This window comes from Ahaetulla prasina, chromosome 17 (assembly GCF_028640845.1).
Source record: "Ahaetulla prasina isolate Xishuangbanna chromosome 17, ASM2864084v1, whole genome shotgun sequence".
Classification (NCBI taxonomy): Eukaryota; Metazoa; Chordata; class Lepidosauria; order Squamata; family Colubridae; genus Ahaetulla; species Ahaetulla prasina.
In genome coordinates this window covers 3,094,972-3,107,447 of record NC_080555.1, presented here as the reverse complement: position 1 = coordinate 3,107,447, position 12,476 = coordinate 3,094,972, and the positions used below count along the sequence as shown (strand labels likewise).

General features: G+C 52.7%; 1 protein-coding gene across 3 annotated transcripts; it reads left to right on the top strand.

Moving 5' to 3' along the window:
* Window positions 1-1,348: 1,348 nt before the first annotated feature.
* Window positions 1,349-11,692, top strand: PMVK (phosphomevalonate kinase). Of its 3 annotated transcripts, XM_058160332.1 has the most exons (6): window positions 1,376-1,496; window positions 3,541-3,563; window positions 9,675-9,738; window positions 10,264-10,416; window positions 10,574-10,703; window positions 11,221-11,692. In XM_058160332.1, the coding sequence occupies exons 4-6, from the start codon at window positions 10,330-10,332 to the stop codon at window positions 11,355-11,357; spliced, it is 354 nt and encodes a 117-aa protein (XP_058016315.1). In that variant the 5' UTR covers window positions 1,376-1,496; window positions 3,541-3,563; window positions 9,675-9,738; window positions 10,264-10,329; the 3' UTR covers window positions 11,358-11,692. The 3 variants fall into 3 exon arrangements, with proteins under 3 accessions (XP_058016313.1, XP_058016315.1, XP_058016314.1); XM_058160330.1 differs by lacking the exon at window positions 3,541-3,563 and having other exon boundaries at window positions 1,349-1,496; XM_058160331.1 differs by lacking the exons at window positions 1,376-1,496; window positions 3,541-3,563 and adding an exon at window positions 8,240-9,117.
* The last annotated feature ends 784 nt before the right edge of the window (window positions 11,693-12,476 follow it).

Genomic DNA, 12,476 nt, shown 5'->3' with positions numbered 1-12,476 from the left:
CTGAGTCGTCCTCTCTGCTTGAGCTGCTCTTGCCTTCTGGCAGCTCTTCTCATGCGTGCATTAGGAACAGACTCCTCCTGTTCCTCTGCCTCACTACTATCAGGCTCTGGAGGCTGGACCTCACTTCCCGATGGCCCTGGCCTTACCTCAGCCTCATCGTTGTCCAACTCCGTTGCCAGCTCCATAGGCTGCTGGCGGATCACAACAGATCTACAATCCTTTGCATTTCATCCTAAAAACCTACAAGGGGTCCCGTTGTCGGGCGACGGCTTGCAAGCTGCTGAAAAGAGACGGGCCATCTTTTTCTACCTCCCTTCCCGCACCTTTTCCCCCATCTCTAGCTTGTGGGCTACAATCCCCGTGGTGGTCCTCCGGCTGTGCGTGATGGGCGGTGTAGTCCAGCGCTTCCTTTTCAGGCCCCACAGCCGGGAAAGACACAGCTTAGAAATGCCAGTGGAAGGGAGGAAAGGACGGAGGAAGGAAGGAGAAGAAAAAGAAGGAGGGAGCGAGGAAGAGGGCATTGGGAAGGAAGGAAGGAATGAAAAAGGAAAGGAAGGAAGGAATGAAAAAGGGAAGGAAGGAAAGAAGGATGGAAGGAAGGAGAAGAAAAAAGGAAGGAAGGAAGGAAAAAAGGAAAGGAAGGATGGAGCAAAAGAAAGGAAGGAAGAAAAGAAAAATAAAGGAAAGGAAGAATGGAAATGAGGAGAAGAAAAAAGGAAGGAAGGAGCCAAACGAAGGAAGGAAGGAAAAAGGAAGGAAAGGAAGGAAGGAGCAAAAGAAAAAGGGAAAAGATAGGAAGGAAGGAAGAGAAAGGAAGAGAAAGAAAAGGAAGGAAGGAAGGAAAAAGAAAAGGAAAAATGGAAGGAAGGAGCAAAACGAAGGAAGGAAAAAGGAAGGAAAGGAAGGATGGAGCAAAAGAACAGGAAGGAAGGAAGGAAAAATAAAGGAAAGGAAGAATGGAAGGAAGGAGCAAAAGAAAAAGGAAGGAGAAAGGAAGAGAAAGAAAAGGAAGGAAGGAAAAGAAAAGGAAGCATAAAGAAAAAAGAGAAAAGAAAAGAAAAATCTCTTATTGCTATGTCAGGCAAGAAATGTACGTGGGCGTGTCTCCAAACATTCGTGGGCGGGGCTAAGAAGAAGCCCCGCCCCTTCGGAGCCAGCCCTGCCCCACCTCCTCCCGTGATTCAGGCCAATTTCACTCTTCCTACGCTGTTGGGACGCTTCGATTCCTTTCTTCCTTCCTTTCCCCCCCTCCGCTCCGAAATGGTCGCGCCCTCTCTGCGCGCGGCCTAGCCCGGGCCGTTTCCAATTGGTGCGAAGCGAAGGAGGCGGAAGTGCGCGGATGGACCGTTGGGGCCCGGACGAGACCATCCGGGGGGGGGTTGTTAGATAGGCGCGGGGAAAGTTGCTGCCATGGCGCCGTGTCCGAAGCTGGTGCTGCTTTTCAGCGGGAAGCGGAAATCGGGCAAAGATTTCGTGGCCGAAGAAATCCAAAGCCGGTAAAATAAAATAATAATAATATTTTTTTTTTAAAAAGGGAAGGGGGTGCATGTGCAAAAAAAAAAAAAATAGGGGGGGGGATTGCATTTAGGGAGGAGGGGGCCGTTTGCATTTTGGGGTGGGTGGGCTGCCCTCCAAGCCCACCCACCCCTCCCCCTGCCTTTGCAAGCCGGCACTGATTTGGCAATGCCCCCTCCCCACAATGTTGCCCCCTCCCCTATCCAGGGCTTGCAAAGGCCCTCCCACCCTCGCCTTTGCACACGCGTGTTTCCAAGGCGTGCAGACGTGCGTCCGACACGCGACTCCCAAAGCATCAATGCGGCAGGGTGCACGATGCACGATGCACGGGAGGGTGGGTGACAGAGCAATTAACCAGTGGAACGGCCCGCTTCCAGAAATTGTGGATGCTCCGACCCTGGAAGGTTTTAAGAAGAGATTGGACAGCCATTGGTCTGAAATGGGGAAGGGTCTCCTGCCTGATCAGAGGGTTGAGCTAGATGACCTCCCTCCCTCCCTTCCTGCCTTTCTTCTCCATCACTGGAGGTTTTTAAGAAGCTTTTTTTTTTTTTTAAAGGGAGACTGGACAGCCATTTGTCTAAATCAGGGGTGTCCAAACTTGGCCCCTTAAAGAGTGGTGGACTTCAACTCCCAGAATTCCCCAGCCAGCATGAGCTATAAATATGAGCAAGTTGCTGGCTTGGGAATTCTGGGAGTTGAAGTCCACCACTCTTCAAGGGGCCAAGTTTGGACATCCCTGGTCTAAATGGTATATAGGGCAGGGGTCTGCAAACTCGGCTCCTTTTAAGACTTGTGGACTTCAACTCCCAGAGTTCCTCAGCCAGCTTCCCAGAGTTGAGGTCCACAGGTCTTAAAAGGAGCCAAGTTTGCAAACCCCTGGTTATAGGGCTCTCCTGCCTGATCACGGACGGGGTTGGACTAGATGGCCGCCAGGGTCCCTTCCAACTCTTTGTCATTCTCTTATTCTGCTTTCCTTCCTTCCTTCCTTCCTTCCTTTCTCCATCGCTGGAGGTTTTTATAAGAAGCCCTGGACGCCCATTTGTCTGAAATGGGGTTGGACTAGATGACCTCCAAGGTCCTTTCCAACTCTTGCCAGTTCTGTTCTACATTACTGGGGGTTTCTTATAAGAAGCTTCCCTTTTTTTTAAAAAAAAAAAAGAGACTGGACAGCCGTTTGTTTGAAATGGGAAGGGGGTTGGACTAGATGACCGCCAATGTCCCTTCCAACTCTTATTCTCGTTTCTTTCTTTCTTTCCTTCCTTCCTTCCTTCCTTATCACTGGAGGTTTTTATAAGAAGCGCTGGACACCCGTTTGTCTGAAATGGGGTTGAACTAGATCAGGGGTCTCCAACCTTGGCAACTTGAAGACTTGTGGACTTCAACTCCCAGAGTTCCTCAGCCAGCAAAGCTGGCTGAGGGACTCTGGGAGTTGAAGTCCACAAGTCTTAAAGGGACCAGCTTTGCTGGCTGAGGGACTCTGGGAGTTGAAGTCCACAAGTCTTCAAGGGACCAGCTTTGCTGGCTGAGGGACTCTGGGAGTTGAAGTCCACAAGTCTTAAAGGGACCAGCTTTGCTGGCTGAGGGACTCTGGGAGTTGAAGTCCACAAGTCTTAAAGGGACCAGCTTTGCTGGCTGAGGGACTCTGGGAGTTGAAGTCCACAAGTTTTCAAGTTGCCAAGGTTGGAGACCCCTGGACTAGATGACCTCCAAGGTCCCTTCCAACTCTTGTTATTCTCTTATCCTTCCTTCCTTCGTTATCACTGGAGGTTTTTTTATAAGAAGCACCGGACTTCTTAATAAGACTTGGACTAGATGGTCTCCAGCGACCATTCCAACTCTTGTCATTCTATTCTGTTCTCCCATCACTGGCGGGGTGGGGGTGGGGGTGTGTTTGTAAGAAGCTTTTGTTTTGTTTTTTTAAAAATAGAGACTGGACAGTCATTGGTCCGAAATGGGATATAGGGGGTTGGACTAGATGACCTCCAAAGTCCCTTCCAACTCGTGTCATTCTATTCTATTCTCCAGAGTGTGCTGAGAGAGCCTCCAAGGCAAGGAAGGGGTTAACTCTGTGGACTGAGTCATTCAAATCCTTGTAGCCACGCCTCTCCTGCTTCACTTCTCCATTTTCCCACTCCGGTCTTCAGCCAGAGGAGGCCTTTTCTCCCCCTCCCTTCATTCCGATTCCAGGAGGAGATCCAGAGAGAGGAAAAAAACCCCACTGCATCTACAGGACAACCGCAGCAGCTGCAGCAGCAGGAGGGGTGGGGTGGGGGGGGTCCCCTGCCCGGCTGCCCTTCTCCGGCTTATTGAGCCGAGCTCCCATTGGACTTCCTGCAGGCCTGCGGAGGGAGACTGGAGTCACTGCCCGGGCAGCCTCCGGTGCAGACTCCCAATCCGAATCCATCTGCCTCTCCGAGGGACCCGAACCCCGGGAAAATGGAGCCTTCCGCAGCAGGAGAGAGCTGCGAGGAAAGCGTGAGTGGGGAAGGAAGGAATCCACCAGCCCCAAAGCCCCGGGGGGCCAAGAGAGGCTCCTCCACGCCCAAAAGGGTCACCAGGAGGGCAGCAGCCAGAATCAGGGCAAAGGCCCTCAACGCCTCCAGAAAGGCCCCTAAGGCCCAGGAGCAGGAGGTGGAGGAGGAGGAGGAGGAGGAGGACCAGAAGGCCTTAGATGGAGGAGGAGCTGCTAAGGCAGGAAGTGGGGAGGGGGAGCAAAGTGGGCAAGAGAGCCCCCTGGTGGTCGAACCTAACAGTTCCCGCGCTTCTCAGCCCTTACAACCTCTAACAAAGGAGGTTGGTCAGATGTCTGGCCCTCACCCGCAGCTTCCAATCATAGAACAGGATGAGCTTTTGTCCCTTCCTTCGGTTTCAAATCTCCCACCAGAAAGTCCTTGGGAGGAGCCGGCTGCTAAGAGGGCAAAAACTACCCCACAGGCTACTTTCACTCCTACAGCGGCAGGACTCCGCCCAGTGGAGACGCAGGAGCCAGGAATGTCCCCCCAAATCACGCTAATCATCTCAAAGGCGATTGCTCAGGGCATTGCCGCGGGTATACAACAAAACCAGCCGGTAGCCTCTGACAACACTCCACAGCAGGGGCAGCCTCCTGCACCTGATAATCCCGGGGATTTAGCTGTTCTTCCCAGGCCCCCTTCCCCTGCCTCTTCCGTGCGCAGCCAAGAATTCCCCTCGGAGGATGAGGAACAGAAAGAGTTGATGCTGTGGGAGGACAAAGGAGAGACTGCAGAACCCCTGGGCTTCAAAGGGATCTTCCGCCCTGCCTTGTTTACGGCGCTTCTCTACAGAGCCAAGGCCACAGCTAGGCTAGGAGAGGATCCGGCCACCTCAGATCCGGCCTTGGACTTATCTGACCCTATTAATTTGTTCTCGGAGCCCGCCGCAGGTAATGAGGAGATCCCCTCCCCAAAATTGTTCCTGGATGCTGTCCAGAAACAATGGGCCCAACCATGGGTGTCTGCAGCCATGAACGTGAACGAGAAACGGTTCTACAACGTGGCCTCAAACCTTGCCGCGGCATTAGAACTGCCGACCATCGATGAACCCGTGGCGGCCTTAGCCGCCGCCGCCTCCTCCACCATGATGCCCAGTAAAACGGAGGAGGCTTTGACTCCACAAGACAGGAGATCTGAGCTGATGCTCCGCAAAGCCTTTAATGCGGCTACCTGGGCGGTTAAGTCGGCTCTGGCTGCTTCCTTCTTCAACAGAACTTCCTTCCTGTGGCTGAAAGAGATGCAGGCCAGAATCCCAACCACCGACCTCCGCAGTCACCAGGACCTCAAGAACCTGGTAGCGGCGGCAGAATTCTCCGCTGATGCCACACTGAACTCGGCCAAGTTCTCTTCCAGGACCATCGCCTCCTCCGTGACGGCCCGACGACTGCTGTGGCTCCGTCACTGGCAGGCATGCTTGAAGTTCAAGTGGAAGTTGGCCTCTGCCCCCTTCAAAGGTGGCAACCTATTTGGAGAGGCCTTGGAGCCCATGCTCATAGAGACCAGAAACAAAAAGAAATTCCTACGCCCGATGCCCAGACGCGCTGACAGGCAATCTCAGCAGCCTTCCTTCAGAGCAACGGGCACCGCACAAAACTTCTCACAACCACAGGCGGTTCAGCGTCAGAATCGCCAACCCGGCAATAGGCCCAGCAATAGAGACAACAGCAGGCAACAGTTCCAGTCCAAACGGCCATTTCAAGGCAACGGAAGTCAGGCACCTACGTCGCTTCAAAGTTCAATGGGAGGAAACGACCACAGATGCGACGTTGAGCACACAGATGGTCCTGAACCCGGTCCGGGTAGGCGTCGCTCTCGATTTTCTAGCGGCACCCCCGAGGTTCCTGATTCGGTGCCCAGGGAAGAGACGAGCCCTCATGGAAGCAGCAGTGCGACACCTGTCAGAGAGTCGAGCGATTCTCGACCTAATAAGCCTCAACAAGCATCTGGTATACAAGAGACTCAAAATGCAGCCCCTCCAGTCCATAGTGGAGAGCATCTGGGAGGGCGACTCCCTGACGTCAATAGATTTCACGGAGGCATACCTACAGCTCCCTATATTGCCCCCTCACCAACGATTCCTACGGTTTTTCTACGCAAACCAGCATTACCAGTACAGAGCCCACCCACTCAGCCTGTCTTCAGCGCCCAGAACATCCGCGCAGATCCTAGCAATGCTCTCGGCTCGCCTCAGGGCTATCCCTATTCCCATCCAACACCACCTGGACGACATATTGAGCCAAACCTCCCACCTCCGGCCAACAGAAGACCTCCTATTCAGATTCCAGATCCTTCAGTAGCACGAATTCTCACTCAACTACGACAAGACCTAATTCTTGCCTACCGACAGAGTACTTCACCTAGGAGAACGTATAGACAGGACAGCATGCGCAGTGTCCCTGTCCCAGGACCGCCACGGCAGCATCAGAGCTCTGGCGAACCGGATCCTATCAGGCCAAACAATCCCTCTGGTCCTCCTCTCTCAGCTGTCAGGCAAGATGGTCTCCGGTATTACCATCCTTCCCAGGGCACATCTGCGTACCAGGGCCGTACAGTGCTTCCGCCTGCCTCACCAGAAATCTGGCAGGAGCAATTCAACTACCGGAATCAGGGTCCCATCAGAAATCTTCCTCCAGGGTCGGATGTCACCGGCCATAACCAGGGGATATACATTCAAGGAACCGAACCGTCTCACCATCGCTACGAACACCAGTTTGTTCGGCCGCGGAGTCCATATGGAGACCCAGATGGCACAAGGCCAGTGGTCACAGGAGGACATCCTTACAGCAGCCGGCCTAGCCCTCCAGAAGGTCATCTCCGGCCACCACGTACTTCTCCTGAAAGACAACGTAGCCACCAAGACTCATATCAATGGCCAAGAGAGCAGCCAGTCCAGATCCCCGATGACCGAAGGCGGTCACAGGGCAGCCGGCCTAGCCCTCCAGAAGGTCATCTCCGGCCACCACATACTTCTCCTGAAAGACAACGTAGCCACCAAGACTCATATCAATGGCCAAGAGAGCAGCCAGTCCAGATCCCCGATGACCGAAGGCGGTCACAGGGCAGCCGGCCTAGCCCTCCAGAAGGTCATCTCCGGCCACCACGTACTTCTCCTGAAAGACAACGTAGCCACCAAGACTCATATCAATGGCCAAGAGAGCAGCCAGTCCAGATCCCCGATGACCGAAGGCGGTCACAGGGCAACCGGCCTAGCTCTCCAGAAGGTCATCTCCGGCCACCACGTACTTCTCCTGAAAGACAACGTAGCCACCAAGACTCATATCAATGGCCAAGAGAGCAGCCAGTCCAGATCCCCGATGACCGAAGGCGGTCACAGGGCAGCCGGCCTAGCCTTCCAGAAGGTCATCTCCGGCCACCACGTACTTCTCCTGAAAGACAACGTAGCCACCAAGACTCATATCAATGGCCAAGAGAGCAGCCAGTCCAGGTCTTCGATGACCGAAGGCGGTCACAGGGCAGCCGGCCTAGCCCTCCAGAACGTCATCTCCGGCCAACACATACTTCTCCTGACAGACAACGTAGCCACCAAGACTCATATCAATGGCCAAGAGAGCAGCCAGTCCAGATCCCCAATGACCGAAGGCGGTCACAGGGCAGCCGGCCTAGCCCTCCAGAACATCATCTCCGGCCACCACGTACTTCTCCTGACAGACGACGTAGCCAACAAGACTCATATCAACGGCCAAGAGAGCAGCCAGTCCATGTCCCCGATGACAGAAGGCGGTCACAGGGCAGAACGGCATCTTCTACCCATTCGCGTAGAAGATAACTCGAGAACTTCCAATGTATAGGCGGACCCGTTTTGGGCCTAGCAGGCCTCCCTGCAGCCTCCTGGGACCAAAAACGGGCCGGGGGGCGCACCGCACCCCCCCATGCACCGTTTTGGCCCTAGCAGGCCTCTCTGCAGCCTCCTGGGACCAAAAACGGGCCGGGGGGCGCACCGCACCCCCCCATGCACCGTTTTGGCCCTAGCAGGCCTCCCTGCAGCCTCCTGGGACCAAAAATGAGCCGGGGGACGCACTGCACTCCCCAATGCCCCATTTTGGGCCTAGCAGGTTTTGCTGCAGCCTCCTGGGACCAAAAACGGGCCGGGGGGCGCACCGCACTCCCCAACGCCCCGTTTTGAGCCTAGCAGGTCTCCCTGCAGCCTCCTAGGACCAAAAATGGGCCGGGGGGGGCACCACACTCCCCAACGCCCCGTTTTGGGCCTAGCAGATCTCCCTGCAGCCTCCTGGGACCAAAAACAGGCCCTAACACAGCACCCTATTGTGCCCAGCTTCATAAGAGGTGCAACTAGCTTGAAGTCTCTGACAGCGCACCAGTTTCCCACCTGGGAACTACCTACCAGCAAAGTCTTTCTTCTCCCCAGTCTTTCAAGACAGTTCACAATTACTGACAATTATCAGGCTTGGAGAGTGGCCAGGCCGATATCTTTCAGATGCTGCAATACTTGGCAAGAATGCAGGAATGAACTAAATTGCCTCCTGCAAACTCCACTCCCCTTTTGCTCCTCTTTTATTCCCTCTGGAAAGGGCCATTCACCGTCCACCTGTGGCCTTACTCCTGAGTCGACCCTTGTTCTTTAGTTGTTCCCTTCGTTTGGCAACTCTGCGCATGCATGCGCACACTGGGAAACAGGTTCCAGCTGTTCGTCTGCCTCACTGATGTCTGACTCCAAAGGCAGCTAGTAACTGGGAAACGGCCCTGGCCCCCTCTCTGCCTCGGATGCAGAGCCCTTGTCTGAGCCTTCCCCAGACTCCAGGACTGGCCCACATTCCTCCCCAACCTCCTCACTGTCTGAATCTGCTGCCAGATCCGCTGGCTGCTGGCGAGCCATGATACATGCATCGCCAAACTTTGGGCGCTTCCGTTGCCTTGGCAAGTGACAGCCCACTCCACGAGAAGCGCGGCCACGAAGGCAGCGTGGGCCACACAGGCCTCCTATCGAGATATGCAGAGCTGGATGCCTTCGCTTCGGCTGAAGCGGCTTTCAGCAGACAAGTTGTCCAGAAAGTCTATGCAGATTCGGGGGCTCCGGACCGCTGCCCACCCTTACGATGCGCCAGATTTGGTATGTCCCATTCCTTGGATTCTAAACATTCCCAATGTGGCCGCCCGCGTTTTTTACAAAACGTGGGCATTGGGGGGGGGGGGCGTGGGGGTGTGTGAGATCCATAAAGGCTTATTCTGCTTTGCCCTGGGGTTGGTCCAATTAAATCCAGATTGAATTCGATCTTGATTCGATCTCAACTCCGGCGAATCTAAATTTAATTTAGAATCCAATTCTTTTTAGCTGGCAATCTGTAGATATGTCAGTTGCTGGTTTGGCAGGGGACCAGGGGGGGGGGAGGATTCAATGCCTCATCTGGGCGGGGGACGACAAAAAAACTGGGAGCCGTTGGCGATGTAATTGGGGTGGTAAACTACTCCTGCCTCTGGAAGCTCTATAGCGCTCTTTCCAAGCTAAACAGGGCAGAAAAGACCGAACGGCTCCCAACTTCCAGAGTTTTAGGATAGTTTAGTCTGTTTTGGGGCATTGGGAGGTAGACTGCTGCTGGCTAGAGAGGCTCTCTTCTGAATCGATTGACTTCTTTCTGACCTCCCTTTTCTTGTCTTTTTTGCCGGCAGGTTGGGGTTGGATGTTTGTACCATCCTCCGCTTATCCGGGCCTCTGAAAGAGCAGTACGCAAAGGTAATTTTGATTTAAAATTGATTTATTGTGCCTTTTGCTTTGTTTTTTTTTTTACTATCTGGGGTTCTTGGGGTAGATTCTGGCATGACACCCTTATTAAATAGGTAATTTAATTTAAAACCTATTGTATTTTTTGTTATTTGGGGTTTTTGGGTCGAATATGATTTTATTTAAGCACAAAACGCTGATTAAATAGGTACGTTTAGTTTAAACCTGGTTTTTCTTGTTATTTGGTTTTTTGTGGGGTAAAATCTCAATTTGTTTGAGTGCAAAATTTTGAGTTGTTTTTTTTTTCCCCCTTCTAATATATTTTGGGTGTACTTAAAACTGATAGAATTAAAGGGACGTTTATGCTCCCTGGAATGCAGCAATTTTTCTGTTCACACTTTAAGGATTTTCATGTGGCGGTGAGTTCCGTGGGCAAATTAGGATCTCTTTTTGGGGGGGAGGGGAATTTTTTAGGGAGTTGAATTTGGAGAATTGCAGACAAAATGCTAGGGGTTGTTTGTTTTTTTTTGCACGCAGGAACACGGCCTGGATTTCCAGCGGCTTTTAGATGCCACCGATTACAAGGAACTTTATCGGGAAGACATGATCCGTTGGGGGGAAGAGCGACGCCAAAGCGATCCCGGTTTCTTTTGCCGCATTGTGGTGGAAGGCGTAACGCAACCCATCTGGGTAAGGCCAGGGGGAATATGTAGGTCTTTGATGGGCTGGGCGGGCTGGCGTGGATGGACAACGGGTGTGGGGGGAGCAGCTGGCCAGAATTCGAACTCGAGTCTGCAAGGGTTCATTTTTTTTCCCCCTCCTTCTCTCCCGATCTTTGCCAACGCAGATCGTGAGCGACACCCGGAGGTCCTCGGACGTGGAATGGTTCCGTGACGTGTACGGGGACCTGGTTCAAATCGTGCGGGTGATCGCCACGGAGGAGACCCGGAGAAGACGGAACTGGGTGTTCGTGGCAGGTAACGTGAGATTGTCTGAATGTGTTCGGGGGGGACACGGCAGGGCGGATAAAACTGCTCTCTTCCCATGTAGATAGTAAAGAACAAAATCAGAATGTAGAATAGAATATATTCTATTCTATATAGAGAACAGAACAGAATAGAGCAGAACAGAACAGAACATAGAATAAAATTAGAATATAGTTAGAATAAAAATAGATTATTTTATTTGGCCAAGTGACACCCAAGGAATTTATCTCCGGTGGAGAATTTTTCAGTGTAGGAATTGTACATAAAAGAGATCAGAGTTTCCGGGATATTTAATCAGGTAAAGCATTATCAATCCTGGAGTCCCAAAATCTTTAATTTGGGGATACTAAGTTTCTAGTCCTGAAGAAACTCGAGGGTGACCTCTTCCAATGTGTCGCCTTGTGTGTCAGTGTACATTTGCAAAAGCCACCGGGGTTTCAATTTGATTCAAAGATCTTGACGTTAAATCTCTTATTTTTTTTCTCCCGTTATTTTCTCCGCTGCCCAGGAATTGACGACGCGGAATCCGAGTGCGGGTTAGACCAAGGCGTCCCCTACGACTGGGTGGTCACCAACGACGGAGACCAGTTGTCCTTGGACGCCCAGTTGGAGAAGCTGCTCCAGTTTATCCAGAGCAAAATTTAGGAAACTGCTGGGTTTCCCCATTTGTCTCTCTCTTTCTCTCTCTCCCCCCACCCCTCCGTAGCTCTTTTGGGGAGGGGGCTTAGGCTGGGGCTCTTGGCTGAAGGACCCAAGAGGAGTGAAGATGTTGGAGGAGGAGGAGGAGGAGGTCCTTCCCATACAAGGAGACCCCTGGCAAGGGACCATCACATCACATTAAACTTTGCTGTACAGCTTCCTTCCTGGAATGGAGACGCCACTCCAGAAAATGCCATAATCCAGTGCCGGTTTTTCTTCCTTCTCTCTCTCTCTCTCTCTCTCTCTCTCTCTCTCTCCCTCCCTCCCTCCCTCCCTCCCTCCCTCCCTCCCTCCCTCCCTCCCTCCATCTCAACAGGGCCGCCTGCTTTTATCTCTGGAAGAAGATTAAATTCCCAACTTTCGCTAGGTCTCCATTCCTCTCTCCCCTGCCATTGGTGGAAGGGATAAGGGGGTCCCTCTTGTTTCTTCGGGTGTTCCCCCCCCCCACATTTGAGATGAGGACAGTACCGCTTCCCACCACCAGGGGGAAGAACAAGCCCTGCTTTTTCACCCTAGCTTTTGCCGCTTTCGAAAACGGGGTGGGGGGGGGGAAATTACTTTGATTTTTACCCTTCCATTTAGTTCGCCTGGAGGTTGAAGTTTTTTTCTCCGGATTTGATCCGTGAACGAAAGGATCCCATTGGTGATGGGGGAAACACCCAGGATGGTAGTGTGGGAAATCCCATTTCTCCCACTCAAGATTTCCCACTGGGAAATATTCCCAATGCTATGGTCCTCTGCGCTTAGGAAACCCACCGGTTCCCCCAACAGGTGGGGAAGAAGCCACAATGTCGTGCCTTATTCTCGAAAAGCTCTCCGTCTGTCACTCTGGTTTTCCTCACCTTTTTCATTCTCTTTGCTTCGTTCCTTCGTTCCTCCTCAAATCCCCCTTGCCCTGTTGCAGAGTCCCAATTTCTCCTACGGCAAATGCTCCTCTGCCATTGGGGGGGGGATTTTGTTCCAGAAAACGTCGAGGGGGAGACCCCCCCCAAAATTGCAGTTGGATGAGAAGCGCTTGGAAAAAGCCTCAGAAAGGCACCTGGAAAAGGTGCCTTGTGTATGCCC